This window comes from Tupaia chinensis, unplaced genomic scaffold (assembly GCF_000334495.1).
Source record: "Tupaia chinensis unplaced genomic scaffold, TupChi_1.0 Scaffold143654_1, whole genome shotgun sequence".
Classification (NCBI taxonomy): Eukaryota; Metazoa; Chordata; class Mammalia; order Scandentia; family Tupaiidae; genus Tupaia; species Tupaia belangeri.
In genome coordinates, this window is record NW_006203502.1 from 990,610 (window position 1) to 1,010,813 (window position 20,204).

The 20,204-nt window shown below is 38.1% G+C and overlaps 1 protein-coding gene across 1 annotated transcript; it reads right to left on the reverse strand.

Moving 5' to 3' along the window:
- Positions 1-6,476: 6,476 nt before the first annotated feature.
- LOC102490586 (60S ribosomal protein L23a) lies at positions 6,477-6,976 on the reverse strand. The gene has a single exon (XM_006164677.2). It carries the CDS (start codon positions 6,974-6,976, stop codon positions 6,485-6,487), a length of 492 nt encoding a protein of 163 aa, XP_006164739.1. The 3' UTR covers positions 6,477-6,484.
- Between the last annotated feature and the right edge of the window lie 13,228 nt (positions 6,977-20,204).

Here is a 20,204-nt window from a genome sequence, read left to right on the forward strand (position 1 = left end):
CCTCCATTCTCCTCTCGGGATCTTGGGCACGCACACACACGCGCCCAGCGTGAGTTTTAAACCACCGGGTCCGGGACACGAACCACGGTCGACTACGCGGGAGTCCAGCAACATAGCCATTACGCTAACTGCTGGTTCCCTCTTTCCCCCTTTTATAAGGACATCAGTAACACTGGATTAGGATCACCTAATGATCTCATCCTAATTTGATTACATCTGCAAAGACCCTATTTTCATATAAGATTACATTCACAGGTAGGTACCAGGGGTTAGGACTTCAGCATATTTTGGGAGAGACAGCTCGATTCGTGACACCTTAACAGCATTGTCTAATTATAATTTCATTTAGTGTATCTTATTAGATATATTTTTATTTATTTTATAATAATTTAATTGTATTTGTTATTATTTATTTTTTAATTTTACCAAAGAGAGAGAAAGGGAAAGTGAGACAGCAAGTTACCAGGTTTGGGATTCAAACAGCAGTTAGCCACATGGAAGTCCAGCACCCCAAGCACTATACCACCTGCCAGCCCTAATCACATATATTTTAAAATACAAATTTTTTAGACCAGCAGATGGCATAAGCAGGTTATGTCGCTGGACTCCCACGTAGTTGACTGCGGTTTGAGTCGTGAACCCAGTGGCTTAAAACTAACACCGGGCACGCGTGTGTGTGTGTGCCTATAATCCCAAGAAGAGAATAAAGGGATTGCAACATGGCCATCCCCCCTGGGGGATATTTCTTGCTTTTTTGTCTCTGGTGAGCGCATGCAACCTATAGCAAAAATCTCTCTTAGAAAAAAACTTTCTTAAAAAAAAAATGTAGGGACCAGCAGATGGCATAATGGTTACATTGTTGGACTCCCACATAGTCAAGGTTTTGAGTCCTGGACTCAACTGCTGCTGGATGTGTGCCCAAAATCCTGAGGGGTTAACGAGGAGGGATTGCAGTGTAGGCATCCCCACGGGTGGGTGATTTCTTGCTTTCTGTTTCTCTGTGTCTCTCTCTGGTGAGCACATGTGCGCTATAGCAAAAATCTCTTTAAACAGTATTTTTGATGCCATAGGGTGGTGTTCACATGCATGTACAAGAGAGAGAGGGAGCAAGCACATGAAAGAAAGGTACCCTCCAACAGGGCCTGATCACATCTCAGTCCCTTTTCCTCCAATTCTCTATCCTTTAAAGATCCTGGTTGCAACCGGCATGTTTTTCAAGCACAGGCTTGGACTGGAGTCCTGGTTGGCCATGTGGGATTCAGCTTCCTCTGCGCAGTGCTATCTGTTGCATTTTGGGGGCAGCCTTCACAATTTGAGTTTAAGGCCTAAAATAGATCTTCACCTGTTTAAAAAAAAAAAAAAAAAAGCTCCGAGACCAGCAGTTAGCATAATGGCTATGTTGCTGGACTCCCATGTAGTGCAGCGCAGTTTGAGTCCTGGACCTGGTGGCTTAAACTCACACTGGGCACGTGTGCATGTGTGCCCAAAATTCTAGGAGAGAATGGAGGAGAAGGGATTGCGGCTTGGCCATCCCCCACTGTGGGGGGGGGGGTGATTTCTTGCTTTCTGTTTCTCTGTTTCTGGCAAGCCCATGTGCTCTATAGCAAAAATCTTTCAAAAAAAACTTATATGCCAAAACTACTTATTCAATAATCCCTTCTTTCCCCATTGTTTGTTTCTTCTTAATATACTTGTGTTTATATTAGTTTATGTTTTAGGGCCATCTCTTCTGTTGCTGTGTCATATAGATCTATTTCTACCAGAACTACCCTGTAAATTGTGTTACATATACTCTTAATTCCTGGCAGAATTGTAAGTTTATGATGGCAGCTCTACTGTTTTTCACCTCTTGTATAACCTTTTCTTATTGACTGAAAAATAAAAGGAAAGTTTAAAAAAAAGCACAAGGATAAAAATAATGATCATTTGAAATCTTGCTGATCAGAGATGACTATTTTCAAAGTAATACAACAAATCTTTACAGACTTTATCTTCAAAGTGTAGTCATAATATCCATGCTGCAATATAACCTGCTTTTTAGCGTGCAAAAATCACACTGTGATATTGTAAGTAAGTATAGACCATTGTCATTATGTTTAACAGTATCATAATACTCTTTCTCTGGTCAGATATCACCTTGCTCAAATAACTTTTAAAAAAAATTTTCTTCCCATTATATTTTTTAAAGAATTGTTTTATTTAACTTTATTTATTTATTTAAATTTAATTTGACCAGAGAGGGACAGAGTGAGAAAACAAACCGCCAGGTCCCAGATTCAAATCATGGACAGCCATATGGGAATCCGACGCCCTTAACCATGCCACCTAAAAGCTCGTGCTAAAATAACTATTGACAAACCGTACCCTCTGAAGCTTTGAAATCATAAAAATTGCTCTCTAGATGCAACTTTAATGCTTTTTATTTTTGTTTTTGTTTTGCTTTATTTTTATTTTTATCTACTTTTTAAATTAAATTTATTTATTTACATTCATTCTTCACTGCACATCATTACAGCATACGAAGTGAGATTTTCCATCCAGAGTACACTATGTATTGGCTCAGTCAAGCACATCAACATACATGTTATCATCAACAAATAATTTTCCATTTCTTGTTTCCTGTATCTTTTGCTTTTTTTTTTACCACATCCTTGATTCCCTATCTCTTACCCTTGGCAGTCTCCCACTCTCTTCCCACACTGTCTCTGGTATCTATGTTTGCTTTCTATACTTCCCCCCAACACACACATTTTATTGAGTCACTAAAGATCTTAACTAATCTAAATATTTTCATAGCAAGTACAGCTGATATATACATTTCCATGAATACAAGTCCAACTTTAGGCATAAGCCTCAGTGAGTAGAATGAACATCCTATAAAGTAGCACCTAGTTGGGGTTATGTATCTTACTGCAGGCATTGAATAGGTATTTTTAATGCTTTATTTTTTAATTTCAAGAAAAACAGTTCTAGTTTTTTTTTCCCTGAAACTTTCTTTTTAAATTTACATTCTCTCCCTAAGCATCGTCACAGCATACAAAATGTGATTTCCCATCCAGAATATACTGCATAATGGCTTAATCGTGCATATTATTATAAAAAATTTTACATTTCTAGTTTCTAGAATTTGTTTTACCTCCTATTTCTGACCTCTGTCCTTTCCCACCCTCTCTTCACACCATCTCTGATGTCTACAGTTGTCTTCCATTTCTTCCCCCCACACACATTGTATTTATCACACAATAATCTGTTTTCAATAGCAAATTCACTTGGTACTATTAAGAAAACCAGTTTTAACTTAAATCAAAGAAATGCTAAGGAACTTTTGCTTAAAGCCAGGAAACAGGTTAGGATTCTGTTCACATGGTAGGTGCATGAACCTGTCCATATCTCAAGACAGGGAACAAATCCTTACAACCAGATAACAAAGTCTACAAGAAAAACAGCAATATTTAGTCAAAAGTCATAAAATTAGGGGACCAGCAGTTAGCATAATGGCTATGTTGCTGGACTCCCACGTAGTCGACCATGGTTCGCGTCCCGGACCTGGTGGCTTAAAACTCACACCAGGCACATGTGCGTGCGTGCCCAAGATCCCGAGAGGAGAATGGAGGAGAAGGGACTGCAGCATGGCCATCCCCCCTGGGGGGTGATTTCTCGCTTTCTGTCTATCTCTGTCTTTCTGGCGAGCGCACACGCCCTATAGCAAAAGCCTCTACAAAAAAAAAAAAAAATCATAAAATTATACTTCACCAATTCAATCTCAGGTACTTTACCTTCTGTTGTGGTTCGATTTTCCTGATTAAATTCTGGGACATAATATTCAACTCCAGACTTGTTCCTACAATTAAGTTGGCCACTTTCTTAGTTTTTGAACTCTTATTTCTGTGTGTCTGTATTTAATTTTCTTGATATAGCACTCTCTTGAGAACTTCTTGGAGATCTGGTCTATTGCTGGTAAATTCTTTCAGGTTTTGTTTATCTGAGAATGTTCTTGTCTTTTCTTCCCACATGAAAGATAACCTTGCTGGGTACAGTATTCTTGGCTAAAATTGCTTTTCTCTTAACACTTTGAATATATTTTCCCATTCTTTCCTCACTCACATTGTTTCCGATGAGAGGTCTGCTGTTAGCCTGATGGGATATCCTTTGTAGGTAACTTGATGTTTTTCTCTTGCCAATCTTAGTATGTCTTTGTGGTTTTGGTCAACCTGGCTATAATGTGTCTTAGAGAAGATCTTCTTAAGTTGATTCGAATTGGGGTCCTTTGTGTTTCTTGGGACTGGATCTTTGAGTGCCTCTCTAGGTTTGGGAAGTTTTCTTGCAGGATTCCATGGAATAGATTACAAATGCCCTTATGAGACTCTTTGCCTTCTGGGATACCAAATATCAAGATGTTTGGACATTTGATGGTATCTAGTATTTCTCAGACATTGTTTCTAATGACTTTTAAAATTTGACCCAATCAATTGCAAAATAATTCTAGTTGATTAAAATTATTATGCAGAAATCTTTTGTGGCATGTTAGGATCTTATTGTTAGCTTCTCCATTATGAATGTTCTAAATTCTTTATCAGACATTTCCATGATTTCCATTGAACTGCTTGTGGATGAAGAGGAGTTACTCTTTGCCCTTGGAGGAGAGGTATTTTCTTGCTTTCCCATATTTCTTGTGGTCCTGCAGTGATTTCTAGTCAACACGCTAGCTTGTTTGCTGGAGGCTGAATTATCAGTAGGAACTCATTTCTCTTTTACCCTGAAATGACTACTTAGCAGGAGCAATGAAGAATCTTCTGCTGAAGGCCTTGCCTCTCCTGCTATGCTAGCTTGTTTGCTGGAGGCTGAATTATCAGTAGAACTGTTCATTTCTCTTTTACCCTGAAATGACTACTTCTCAGGAGCGAAGGAATCTTCCTTGTTTTTCTTTTTAAAAAATTACATTTCAGCACTGTAATAACTAATGAATTGCTAGAACCTGCTCGGTGGAACATATTTTTCTGAGTAGGGAGGCTGTGTATTAGAAATAAATGTAACAAAACACAAAGATATACAAATATAGAAGAGCGAGGATTGTGTGGGGCTGAATTCTCCAATGGAGAAAGCCACAACCAGGAACCATCCAGGTTTATTTTATAGGGCAGAAAATTGGAGAAGAAGAAATAGAATGCAAAGCCAGTTGTTTTCTGATGTTAATCAGCTGAATGAAATAAGAATGACTGGCTCCACGTGATTTCTCTGCGCTTTTGGTGCTGTTTCTGATGAACATATGTGAATTCATTTCACCTGATACTACTTTGTACTATCAACAACAGCACATAGGTAGTGTGTTCATATGTTAATTGCTTTCATACCTATTCAAACGAAGCTCATGGAACTGCTGTTTCTGTGTGTATCTGAAGGTCACCATGTTTTCTCAAAATGGCTGCTCTTCACATAGCCCCTTTTTTCTTTTTCTAATTTGAGTTTGTGGAGCTGGATGACTACTGCATGAAGCTCTTGCTTGGTGATTCCGCAGATTAGTAGGAAAAAAACCATAAGATTATTGACATAGCTATTCCCAAGAAATACCATAAGGAGTAGTGAAGTATGTTAAAAGGATCAGTGCTTTTACAAAGGTGTTTTTAGAATTATATACGTTCATACTGACTAGAATTTTTTATTTTTTAATAATTTTAATCTTAGTATATATTAGTAGCTAGTGAACACGTATAAACTATAGTAACAAAAACCTTTTCAATAAATTTACAAGTATAGAACTGAACAGTTTTATTAGATTAGCCCAAGTGTTTTTTAATTTTTATAAAATTTAAAAGACTAAAAATAGGGAATATTAAAGTATATTAACTTAATAATGAGAACTATAAGGATTCAGGAAGATCTAGATTGTCTTTTAGGCTCTCTGGGTTTATATTTAATATTGAATTTATAACCTTTTATATCAGTTTTTAATTTGGGTGTATAGCCTTGTTTTTTTTTTTTTTTGGTTTTGTTTTTTTGAGAGGTTTTTGCTATAGGGCATGTGAGAAAGACAGAGACAGTGAGAGGGAAAGTGAAAAATTATCCCCCCCCACCAGGGGAAGGTGGCTACCCCACTTTCTCTTCTTCTCCTTTCTCCTCCTGGATCCTGGGCACACACGCATACACACCTGCGCCCGTCATGAGTTTGAAGCCACCGGGTCCAGGACACGAACTGCGGTCGACTACGTGGGAGTCCAGCGATATAGCCATTATGCTAACTGCTGGTTCCCTGGGTGTATAGCATTGTTTATAAAATGGATTGTCATAGGAAATTGACTTAAGTTAATCTTATGGAATTTATTCAAATTACAGATTTTAACAATTTCCTTAAGATTTTATTTTATTTATTTTTTATTTTTATAACTAAATAATTGTAATACTGGCTTTTTAGCATGAAAATTTTTTAGACTTTCTTTTTTGAAATGGTGAAAATGTGTGTACTTAGAATTAGCCAGCTGGACTCAGTTTAGATGATCCCAATTTTGTTTGCAACATCCAAAATATCATAATCAGGAGCCAATCGCACATATGCCTTCTTCCCTCCATCAGGCCTGATTAGAGTGTTGACCATGGCCACATCAATATCATAGAGCTTTTTCACAGCCTGTTTTATCTGGTGTTTGTTGGCCTTGACATCCACAATGAACACAAATGTATTGTCTTCTATCTTCAAGGCAGACTCAGTTGTCAGGGGGAACTTAATGATGACATAGGGGTCAAGCTTGTTTCTTCTGGGGGTGCTCTTTTGAGGATATTTGGGCTGCCTCTGCAGCCGAAGAGTCTTGGGCCTCCAAAAGGTGGGCGATATATGGATTTTGTGTGTGTGTGTGTGTGTGTGTGTGTGTGTGTGTGTGTGGCTGTGGATGCCTTTCAGCACTGCCTTCTTGGCTTTCAAAGCTTTTCCTTTAGCTTCAGCTTTGGAAGGGGCAGGAACTTCCTTCTTCACTTTCGGCGCCATCTTGGTGGGAAAAAAGCAGCCATTTTTTACTTATGGTAAATTTTGGTTTTATTTAATGGTTGGCCTAGCAGATTATAAAACTGACTAGTTTTTCTACATAAAATGGATATTTTTACCTAGTTAAATGGTTAGATTATTAGAAAACTGTACTTGTATGAGTACATCTTCTTTCACATTAGTATTATAGCCATCTGGGAAAAGCATTTAGAAAATGCTTTTAAACTCGGGAGCAGCAGGTAGCATGTTGGTTAAGGCAGTGGACACCCCACATGGCTGACCATGGTTCAAAGTCCCAGGCTTGGTGACTTGCTTTCTCACTTTCCCTGTTTCTCTCTATGGTCAAATTAAATGAATGAATAAATTTAAAAAAATAAATAAAATGATTATTAAAATATATATATTAAACTAATTACCCCTGAATAATAAGATTTAAACTAACCCTAGTTAAAAATCTGACAGTAATTTAAAACTGATAAAGAAATTTGGCAGTATTTATTGCATAGCATACATCAGTTTAATATCAAGCTGTAACAGCCCGATGAATACAATATTATATTTCTAGAAATTTCGAATTATTTTGGATGGAATATAATACATATATTAATACAGAATACATATGTATATATGTATTCACAAGTATATGTATAAATTATACATATAATTTCAATGTGAATAAAATTACTCAAAATGTCCAGCAATATTATTTAATATATTAAAATAAACCTAATTGGTTTAACATTTGTCTTTTGGATGTTTCAGGGGCCCTCTGTAAAGATCCAAAAGTTATTTTGAAGTTAAAAGAACTTAATTTAGAATTTGTTGGGGAAAATCTTGTCAAAGATAGCAAAAGCTTAAATATTTGACTTAACTGTCTGTAGAAAATAAAAGTTAATGTTTAAAGCACCTTAGGGATGAAATAGGGTTAACTCACTGTTTGCTGGCATTAAACCAGAATACATGGCAGACTATAGTACTCAGTTAAGACTTTCAGAGCAAAACAAAACAACCCAAAGACTAATATATGGATTACATTGTGGAGGGCTGCTCTCCACATTACATATAAAAATTTCCTTTACATGATTTTGTTATTATTACCTTTAGTTATAATTTTTATAACTGAACCCTAAGAGAATCAAAAATTGAACTTTAGGAAAATAAGTCTTATTAAATATTTAAAATCTCTTTTTATAGCTATTTTTTGATTACCTTGAGAAAACAAAATATTAAAGAAGGCTAGTCACTAATCTATTTGCCCTGTTGGTCAGATATTTACCATGTAATATGTAACACATAACATAAATTTTAGTTGTTTCGCTTAAACAATCAAACATGATACTGCCTGATCAGTAAAACTCTAGACAAAGTATTTGTTTGAAATTGTAAAGATTTTCACTTAAAATTTTTTTCTTTTACCATATTTGAAACCAGCTTATTTGTCAAAGATTTTAAGCTATGCAAACTTGAAAAGTATTTAAGTTAATTTGTATGAGCACTCTTTTTTAAATATATTTTTTAAATAATTATTTTATTTGATTATTTAATTTTTTTTAATTATTATTTTCCAGTTTGATCAGGGAGAGATAGAGAGAGGGAAAGTGAGAAACCAAACCACCAAGTCCAGGACTTGAACCATAGTCGGCCATGTGGGAATCCAACGCCTTTAACCACCATGCCACCTGCTGGCCCCAATGAGCGCTCTTTTTTATGAACCCAAATTGAATTGAATTCCTTAAGACCTTTTATCACATAGACATACAACATACAGAATTTAACATGACAAATCACATATATGCACACAAGCATGTACACCTGCAAAAAGATCTCAAAGCAATCTCCTAAGTCAGTTTATGAGAAAACTTTATGATAAAAACAGGATTTTTTAAAAGAGAATGTTCCAGTGGGAATGCTTTTGAAATATGTTAAATGTTAGAGGCAAAATCAGAAGGATTAGATGAGGGCAGAAAACTATTTTGCAAACCTATGATCCATTTATGAAGATTTTTTTATATCTAATGAAATATTGTTAGAAGACCATATCACATAGAGATGGCTTTTTATAGAAATCCAGATCCAATGTGTGTCATTTTGAGGTAAAGGAGTTACACAGATATGATGAAATAATGCATGACATTTCAAATAACTACATAGCTGCATTTTAAACACATGCTGTCTTAAGGTGTCTACAGTTATTTCTAGCTCTTGCAAATGGACAGTGATTTGTTTTTCAGTATTTAATTTGGTGCCCAGTGCTTGATCTAACATTGAATACCACTAGAGCACTTGGAATGGGTTATGTGAGACTACTTTGGGAAAAAAACAAATGCAGTAGCACAGGCAAATTGTATAAAAGGATCAGAAGGGTAGTGACAACCAATCTGGGGAATAAGAAAATAGCAACAATCACATTGTCCTTAGTTGTTTGTGAGTCCAGGGTAAGAGATTACATTACTTGAGATGTATGCTGTTGTTTGTAAGCAATAAGCAAAAGTAACATTTGTCCATAGCATTTATGCTTGATTTTTACAGAACACCAATACCAGACATTTTCTTTCTCATTAAACCCAAGTTCTAGAGCCAGCAGGTGGTGTGGTGGTTAAGGCGCTGGACATGACTGACCAGGGATTGAGTCCCAGACCTGGTGGCTTGCTTTCTCACTTTCCCTTTCTCAGGACCAGCAGCTAATGTAATGACTATATTGCTGGACTCCCATGTAGTCGACCGCGGTTCGAGTCCCAGACCCAGTGGCTTAAACTCACACCAGACGTGTGTGTGCATGCCCAAGATCCTGAGAGGAGAATGGAGGATAAGGGATTGTGGCATGGCCATTCTACCTGGGGGGTGATTTCTTGCTTTCTGTCTCTCTGTCTCTGTCTGTCTTTCTGGTGAGCACACACGCCCTATGGCAAAACCTTTCCAAAAAAAGGAAAAAAAAAAAAAGAGCTCTAAAATGATATATCAGAAATTATCTATGTAATTTTTGTTATTTTCCAAATAAATTTTTGAGTAGGAGTTGGGCAGCTTTATATAACAGTGTTAGGACTAAACAGTGTTTAGTGGAGGCTTTGAAGACTCACAGAATATTTTGAGGGAAAGCTACAGGTAGAGACTGCATTTTACTGATGATTCAAGCAATGGGCATGTAGGATATTAGACATCAAGCAAAACAAAAGTGAGACCAGCAGTTAGCGTAATGGCTATGTCGTTGGACTCCCATGTAGTCGACCACAGTTCGAGTCCTGGACCCGGTGGCTTAAACTCACACCGGGCACATGTGCATGCGTGCCCAAGATCCCAAGAGGAGAATGGAGGAGAAGGGATTGCTGCATGGCCATCCCCCCTGGGGGGTGATTTCTCGCTTTCTGTCTCTCTCTGTCTGTCTGGCGAGCGAATGCACCCTATAGCAAAAACCTCTCCAAAAAAAGAAAAAAAAAGTTATATGTAACCCACCTTGTTCTGCACAGCATGTAGGGCTTCACACAGTGGAGGCTGTGTTAACAGATTTTCAACATCAGCCTTTAAACATTTATTCTGATATCCTCTATATAGTTTATGTTATTAAAAAAAATTGAAACTGTTATTCTTGAAAACATTTCACAGAAAAGCCTTTTCCATACTTTTTCTATAATCCAAGATTTAATGTGTAGATGAAAGTACCCTCTTTTCTTTTGCCACATTTGATCTCATACCAGCCTTCCTGGTGCTCTTATATTCAAACACCAAGCTGATACACAGCTTGTTGCTCTCATTTCTGACACTCCAAAAACACAAGCACAGCAATCACATAACCTTTTTCTCCAAAATGCTGCTGCCCTGCACAAACAATTTTATATCACTAGCCAACAGGCATAAAACATTGTTAAAAATTGTCCAAACTGTGTTCCTTCCTTCTTTTCCTATGGTCATTAACTCCAGGGGCCTGGCCCCAAATCACATTTGGTAGATAGATTTAACCCATTGTGTCCCACATAGGGCGCCACTTGCTGAGATCTGCTCGGCTGAACACGAGTGGGAGGTTGGGAGGGCTGTGGATTAGAAATGTAAAAATAAACACACAAAGGCATACAAGTATAGAAAAGCGAGGATCAGTTGGGCCTAACTTCTCTGATGGAGAAAGTCATGACCAGGAACCATCCTCAGGTTTATTATTTTATAGGGCAGAAAATGGGAGAAGAGGAAATAGAATGCAAAGCCAGTTGTTCTTCAGATGTTAATTGGCTGAATTAAATTAGAATGACTGACTCCACGTGATTTCTCTGATCTTTTGGGGTTGATTCTGATGAACGTGTGATTTCCTTTCATTTGATACTACTTTGCAGTATGCTAACAGCACATAGCTAGCTTGTTCATATGTTAACTGCTTTCATAGCTATGCAAATGAAGCTCATGGAACTGCTGTTTCTGCATGTGTTTGAAGGTTACCATGTTTGCTCAGCATGGCCACTCTCCACAATGAACATTTTCTCCATATATAATATTACTAGTAGCTCCAATTTCCACATCGTATTATAACCACTATTAAGAATTTGTTAGTTATCTTCTAGATATGTTCTACTATAGTTACTTATATATGTGTTTGGACACAAATAGGTGTTATATATGTAAATGAAACCGAGCAAGGGCCCCCCAAATGTATTTTCTAGGGTTCCTGAAATATAAAGCCCATTTACATTGTAATGACCCAGAATTAGGAGTAAGTCTTCAGACTTTTGGTTATGATAATGACCAACATGGATTATGAGTGAGGGCCATTTGACCTCTAGAACTCTCACTTAAAGGAAAAAATAAGGTTTTCATTTCAATATGTAAGATGTTTTATAGGCTGGAAACTGCTGGTTGTGAGCTCAAAGACTCCAGGCTGAATGGCTCCAGACACCTGAAGAGAAATTTGATTATCTAAGGCCTCACCAATCAAGAATGCCCACGAGATGGTCACGCCCTCTTGAACCAATCACTGAACTGATCATGCGCGTAGGACCTCTGCCCCTAGTTTTGCCCTTAAAAACGCACATAGGGAACATCTCGGGGAGACCAGGTCTTTTCAGCATGAGCTGCCCGCTCTCCTTGCTTTGCGCTTTGCAATAAAGCTGTACTTTCTTTCATCATACCATGTGCCTATAGCCTGGTTTTATAGTGCATGGGCGAGCGAACCTGATTTGAATTTGATAATGTACATACTATAGATAAATTAGTGCTATTTTATTATTTTTAATGTAAAATGACCTCAGCAGGTGACACAGAAGTTAAGGCAGCTGAATCCCATGTAGCAAATTGAGCAGTTCGAATCCCAGGTCCAGTGGCTTGAAAATTATGCCAGGCACAATGCATTGATGCCCAAAATCCTGAGGAGAATGCAGGACAAGGGATTGCTGCATGGCCGTCCCCCCGGGGGGTGTGTGTGTGATTTCACTCGCAAGTGGATGCAGCCTATAGCAAACTTAAAAAAAAAATTTTTTAATGTAAAATGGTTGGGACTATTCCTAAAATTAGTAAATATATACTTAATGTTATTCAATATTAACATCAATATCTTCATCATTATTATTTGTGGAAGGGACTTTAGGTATATTATACACTTTAGTTGATATCATGGTATTTCTAATGAGAAAGACTAGTAAGTATTGGGTCATAGAAAAACACAGCAAAACATATCCCAAGCCCTAAATTGCTCCTATTGAACTTTTACATTTGAATTAAAGATTGTTAAACATGAAAAAAAAAAAAAAAGAAAACATAAATACATCATGACTTTCCAGCGACCTAATAAAATGTTTATAGAAAAGCTGACTTATTCCTTAATCAGCTTGGAATTTAAAATGAAAAAAAAAGTCAAGATAAAGAGTGGGTAAATAAGCCTACAGTCACTCAGTCACTCCTCAACTTTTATGCTGAACTGTAGTTTCATATAATTGAGAAGAGTTGAAAACATGCTGGTCCAAAAAACAAAAAGTGGGATTTTTACTCAAAACCAGTTTTTCCAGAAAGAATACATATGACACATATTTTTCTATTATAGGACAAAAATTAAAATATGATAGCCTATAAATATAGTAGACATCCCTCCATGGTTTTGCTTTCTGTCATCCAAAAATATTAAATTGAAAGTTCCAGAAATAGTTCACGAGTTTTATTTTACTTTTTAGAGAGATTCTTGCTATAGTGTGTATGAGCTTTCCGGAGAGACAGAGAGAGAGAGAGACAAAAGGTGATGTCACCCCCCTAGGCAAGATGGCTACAACGCAGTCCCTTCTCCATCCTTCTTTTGGGATTTTGGGCACTCATGCACACATGCCCGGCATGTGTAGCTATTGGGTCCCAGACTCAAACTGTGGTCTAGCACATGGGAGTCCAGCGACATAACCATTACACCATCTGCTGGTCTCAGTTCATAAGTTTTAAAATGTTCACTGTTCTGAGCGGTGTGATGGAATCTTACACCATCCTGTGCTGTTCCATGTGGATATAACTCATCCTTTTGTCTAGATATCCATGCTGTCATAGACAGTGCCTGCTCATTAGTCACTTAATAGCTATCTCAATTATCAGATTAAAAAACATAGTCTATATAGGTAGGGTTCAGTACTATCCAGATTTAGGCATCCACTGGGGGTCTTGGAATTTATTCCCCACAGATGAGGAACTACTATATCTGAATACAACCCCTCCCAACTCACAATGGTTTGATTTATGCTTCTTTTACTTCATGACAGCCAAAACCAATATGTATTCAGTACAAACTGTAACCTATTATAAATTTACTTATGACTTTTGATATTTTCAACTTATGATGCCTTTTTGTTGTTTTGTTGTTTTTGTTGTTTTGTTTTTGTTTTTGTTTTGTTTTGTTTTTTATAAGAGATTTTTGCAGGACTAGCAGTTGGTGTCCAGAGAGAGAGGAATGGGAAATCACCCCCTGGGGGGATGGCCATGCCACAGTTCCTTCTCCATTTTTATCTCAGGATTTTGTGCACACGTGCATACACATCCAGTGTTTTTTTGTTTTTGTTTTTGTTTTGTTTTGTTTTTTATAAGAGATTTTTGCAGGACTAGCAGTTGGTGTAATGGTTATGTAGCTGGACTCCCATGTAGTCAACTGCAGGTCGAGTCCCGGACCTGGTGGCTTAAACTCATGCTGGATGCATGTGCATGCATGCCCAGGATCCCAAGAGGAGAATGGAGGAGAAAGGATTGTGGCATGGCCATCCCCCCTGGGGAGTGATTTCTCACTTCCTGTCTCTCTGTTTCCTCCCTGTCTTTCTGGGTGAGCGCACACACCCTATAGCAAAAACCTCTCAAAAAATATTTTTGTGGGAACTAGCAGTTAGCGTAATGGCTATGTCGCTGGACTCCCATGTAGTTGACCGCGGTTCGCATCCCAGATCCATCCGGTGGCTTAAAACTCACGCCAGGCGTGTGTGCGTGCATGCCCAAGATCCCGAGAGGAGAATGGAGGAGAAGGGATTGTGGCGTGACCATCCCCCCGGGGGGTGATTTCTCGCGCTCTGTCTCTATGTCTGTCTCTGGCGAGCACACGCGCCCTTTAGCAAAAACCTCTCAAAAAAAAATATTCATATGTTTGGGTCGGCGGGTGGCATGGCGGCGGAAGGGGGTAGAGAGAGAGAGAGATAGAAAGTGAGAAATCACCCCCTGGGGGTATGGCTATGCTGCAGTCCCTTCTCCATCAGTCTCCTCTCGGGATTTTGGGCATGCATGCACATGCACCCAGTGCGAATTTTAAGCTGCTGGGTCAGGACCTCAAACTGTGGTCAGCCATGTGGGAGTCCAGCAATGTAACCACTACACCATTTGCAGGTTCCACATCCAGTATGATTTTATATTATTTTATTTTAAAAATTATTTACTTATTTTTTATTTATCACTATTCTTTTCTTTTTTGAAAATTAAATTAAATTTATTTTCATTTGACTGGAGGAGGACAGAATGAGAGAGAGGGAAAGTGAAAAAGCAAGCCACAGGTCTAAGACTCAAACCACAGTCAGGCATGTGGAAGTCCAACGCCCTTAACTACCATGCCACCCGCCGGCCCCATCTTTTAAATTGCTATAGGGCATATGTGCTCACCAGAGAGAGAGGGGAAGTGAGAAAGCAAGCCACCAGGTCCAGGACTTGAATGGCAGTCATGTGGGAGTCCAGTGCCATAACCACCATGCCATCTGCTCCCCCAACAAGTGTGTTTTTAAAGCTGCTGGGTCTGGGACTTGAACTGTGCAGCCAGCCACATGGGAGTCCAGTGCTTTAAATCCACACCACCTGCTGACCCTATGATACTTTTTTTTTTTTTTGAGAGGTTTTCGCTATAGGACGTGTGCACTCGCCAGACAGACAGAGAGAGACATAGAGACAAAAAGTGAAAAATCACCCCCCAGGGGGGATGGTCATGCCACAATCCCTTCTCCTCCATTCTCCTCTCGGGATCTTGGGCATGCACGCACATGCGCCTGGCATGAGTTTTTTAAACCACCGAGTCCGGGACGTGAACCGCGGTCGACTACGTGGGAGTCCAGCGACATAGTCATTATGCTAACTGCTGGTTCCCCTTATGATACATTTTTTACTTAAAGTTTTTCAACTTAGCATGGGTTTATCAGAACATAACTACATTGTAAAACAGGGAACATATGTATTGATAATCTTCCTCAAATAAGTTAAAGAAATCAACCCATGAGTTATTTTGAAATGAATGAAAATGAGCATATTATGTAGAATAATCAGAGGGTTGGCAGCCAACGTCGTATTCAGAACAAAAAGATATAGTCTGTGGTATAGGCAAAGGTATAGTTATGCTGATATTTAAGTAGCGAAAAATTAAAAAGTGTATAACACTTATTAAAGTTATTAAACTTAAGAAGAAAAATAGTAAACTAAATCCAAAAATAGTAGAAGATAACATTAAAAGGGAAAAAGTTGAAAGAAAAGTAAAACTGTTGCTCTGAGAGGAAAAAAGGAGGACATACAGATGCAAACCTTGATAAATGTGTGGGGGGGAATGTGACATAAGGACATAATTGTGTTTAATGAGGTTAATTTGCTAATGTCTAGATAGATCTACAAAATATGTGGTATCTAAGAGAATGTAATTTATTAGAATTAAGTAGTATAAACCTCTAGTAGGCCAAAATAATAGATGCGGAAAAAAGAAATTCCATGTACTTTAGATAATTCTACTTAGAGGTGACCAAGCCAAATCATTTTATGGGCAAAGTCTACCAAATGCTCAAGGAACTTCCAAATCAAATGAGCTTGCTATGTATTTCTCTAACTTATCTAGGTCACATAAAAATTTAGTGCTCCTGTTTGTCACTTGACATAACATTGTATTTTTCCAGGTCAGTAAATTAAAACAATCTGACTTGAAAAAAAAAAAAAATTAGTGCCATTGGGCCAGGAGGTGGCATGGTGGTTAAGTGGCTGAATCCTACTTGATTGACCACCATTCTAAGAAATCAGTGAGTTACTTTATTCAGGTAATATGTATGTGCTAACAATAGCCTTAATAATTTTACATTTCACAATGCACAGCAACATACAAAAACAGAGTAGTTTTTAAAAAAAAGATTTAATTGGCTTATCACAACATAATCCAAACTATTTTGAACATTAAACCTTCTATATCTGGAAAATGGGAATTTTTTTTTTGCTTTTTGGCTAAAGTGAAATAAACAGTGAAATTAAGAAAATTATTACAGGTGACTAGGAATTTAGCGGTTAGGCACTACAGGATGCTAGACAGTAACTGGATGCCGGGGGAAATATAAAGATCTCCAATAAAGGTAAATACAAACAAGTATTCTTGTAATTTTAGTTTGTAATCCACTTTTTATTTACAGTATTTAAAAGATAGGGACCAGGAGATGGTGTCATGGTTACATCAGTAGACTCCCATATGTCTGACTGCAGTTCAAGTTCCAGACCTGGTGGTTTGCTTTGTCACTGTCCCTCACTCTATCTCGTGTTTCTCAGATTAAAAAATAAGTAAAATAATAATAATAAATAAAGTTAAATAAAAATAATTATTTAAAAAAAAACTTAAATTGGGGTCGGCAGGTTGCAAGGCTGCTGCATTCCCACATGGCCAACTACGGTTCGAGTCCTGGACCTGGCGGCTTGCTTTTTGACTTTCTCCATCTCTCTCACTTTGTCCCTCACTGGTTGTGGAAGGGAGTATATTAGATCTTCCACATGAACAACTGTTTGTCCATTTTGTTCCTTTACCCTAACATGGCCGTCTGCTTCTGTAAACCTGCTTACTCTTCCCATGAGAAAATAGCTTGTGCTAGCCATATAGAAAACCACATCCAGGACGACATCCTGTACCTGCTACCTGTCTTTGCTAACTAGCCCGAAACCCTTTTGTTTAGCAATGTAACTGCTTGCATGGAAACCCCACTCCCCTCAGAAATAATTAACCTGCTTGATTCAGCTTCTGTAACTGCTTGCATAGAAACCCCTGTAACTGACTCCCTATAAAAAGACCATTCAAACTTCAGTTGGGGCTACATTTCTGACTCTTGGTCCTTGAGCCTCAGGCTGTAGTTTAAACTTTTCTGGCTTTGGTGGTCATTCACTTGGTGGCACTCTACAACATGGTCAAATTAAAATAAATAAAATTAAATTTTAAAAAATTCTAAAAAAAAAGAAACATAAAAACAAAACAAAACAAATCAAAACAAACTTAAATCGGGACCAGCAGCTGGTATAATGGCTATGTCTCTAGACTCCCATGTAGTCTACCGCAGTATGCATGCCCAAGACCCCAAGAGTAGAATGGAGAAGGGATGTTGGCATGGCCATTCCCTGGGGGGGTGATTTCTCATTTTCTGTCTCTCTGTCTCTGTCTTTCTGGAGAGCGCACATGCCCTATAGCAAAAACCTCTCCAAATAACAAAGAAAAAAATGTATATATATCAGAACTGAAGTCATGTGGCAAACAACTGTCCCCAATACTGGAAAGGGGAGCAGATAAAAGAGAATCACGATTCACCAGAGCAGAAACACACGAGTAGAAACCTCTTCAGAAATCAGAACAGGAATAAGAAAATCTAAATTATAATAGCTTGAGGCTCAGTATAGACCAGAGTGGCCAGGCCCTGGGGAAGTTTTTTCCAGAAATAAGAGTGAATGGCACTGGGGCTCCAGCATTCTGGAGTCTGGAAAGTGACAGTGTGGACAAAGACTTGTAAAGAGCAGTGTGAGGGGGAAGAATTCAGTTAGTTAGGGGAAGGGAGGTGTCAGTGGCTATCTTGAACTCCTGATCCATAGATACTATGTGAGATAATGCTTTTTAACTTTTTAAAAAGAAGTACTTATTAAAATTCAGAGAGAGAGAAAGAGAAAGAGGAAAAATGAGAAAGCAAGTTGCCAGGTCCAGGATTCGACCTTGGTCAGTCATGTGGGAGTCCAGTCCAACCGCCACACCACCTGCTGGCGCTAAGAATAATACTTATTATTGTTTATGGCTACTGAGTGTGAGGTAATTTGTTACTCAGCAAAAATATACCTTTAGAGACAACCACAGAATGGGGGAAAATATCTGCATACTACACACCTGACAAAGGATTAATAACCAGAATATACAAGGAACTCAACTCAGCAACAAAAAAAACCCTAATAATCCCATTAGGAAATGAACAAATGACATGAAGAAACAGTTCTCAAAATATGACTTATAAATAGCCAACAAACATGACAAAATGCTCATTAACATCATTGATCATTAGGGAAATAAAATCAAAACCACAATGAGGGCCAGCCAGTGGTACAGTGGTTGGGGCAGCTAGATCGCACATAGATGACTGCACAGTTCGAGTCCCAGATTCAGTGTCTTGAAAAACAGAAGGAGTGTGTGGGTGTGCATGTCCAGAATCCCAAAAGGAGAATGGAGGGAATGGGGCTGTGGCATGGCCATCTCCCAGGCAGGTGCTTTGTCACTTCCCTCTGTCTCCCTCCCACTCCCCTCAACTCCCCACAAGCGCATGTTCCCTATGGCAAATTAAATAATAAATATGTTGATTAAAAAGAAAAAAAAATCTCACAATGATATATCTCGCAGAAAGGTGTACTTTTTTACACTGTTGGAAATGTAAATTAACACAGCCATTATGGAATACAGCATGTAGGTTCCTCAAAAAATTAAAAAAAGAATGATCCAGCAATCTCACTTCTAGGTATATGCCCAAAGGAGATGAAGTCAGTATGTTGAAGTTACAGTTGCATTTCCATGTTCTCTACAGCTCCATTCACAATGGCAAAAATGTGGGATCAACCTAAGTATCCATAGACAGGAAAATGGGATGTGTAATATATATACTATGGGATACTACTCACCTTAAAAAGGCATCATGTTATTTATGACAACATAACTAAACTAGAGGATATTGTGTCTAATAAGCCAGGTGGGGCCAGAGGATAGCATAGCAGTTACATTGCTGTACAAACATGGTTTCAGTGCAGGAGCTGGTGGCTTGAAAATCATGCTGGGCACATGTGCATGCATGCTCAGGATCCTGGGAGGAGAATGGAGGAGGGATTGCGGCATGGTCATCTCTGTTGGGGGGTGACTTCTCACTTTCCCTCTCATTGTGTCTGTCTGTCTCTGGCGAGCACACACACCCTAAGACAAAAACTTTTCAAAAATAAAATAAGCCAGGCACAGAAAGACAAATAGTGATATCACTTACATGTGGAATCTCAAAAGGTAACTCAGAAGCAGAGAGTAGAATAGTGATTGTTAGGGTCTGGGGAAGAGGAGGGAATAGGGACAAAGAGAGTTCAATTTAGACATACAACTTAAGATATCAATATTGTGTCCCCTCTGATATGATGCACAGAGAAAGAAACAAGATTTCTGTGATTAACGTTTACTTAGCATTAATATATAACCTCAGTATAATCAGAAAACCTGGCTCAAACCCAAATTGAGGGATAGCCTAAAAAGATACAATGTAGAATCCTGGATCTTGGAATAGACAGAACAACTGTGAGAAAACTGGAAAAATTCAAATAAGGGTATTATTTTAATTATGAGTATGGTATTAATTTAATTTCCTGTTTCAATCATTGTACTGTGGGTATACAAGATGTTAACATCAGGAGAAGGTGGGGAAAGGCAATATGAGAAATTCCTGTTTTGTAAATTTTATTTTTAAGATTACTTCAAAGTAAATTAACAAAATACTTTTCTCTACTTTGGGGTTTCTTAAAGTCTTTGTCT

Excerpts from the sequence above, each read along its gene's own strand:
- LOC102490586 (XM_006164677.2), bottom strand. The coding sequence starts at position 6,976 with ATGGCGCCGAAAGTGAAGAAGGAAGTTCCTGCCCCTTCCAAAGCTGAA.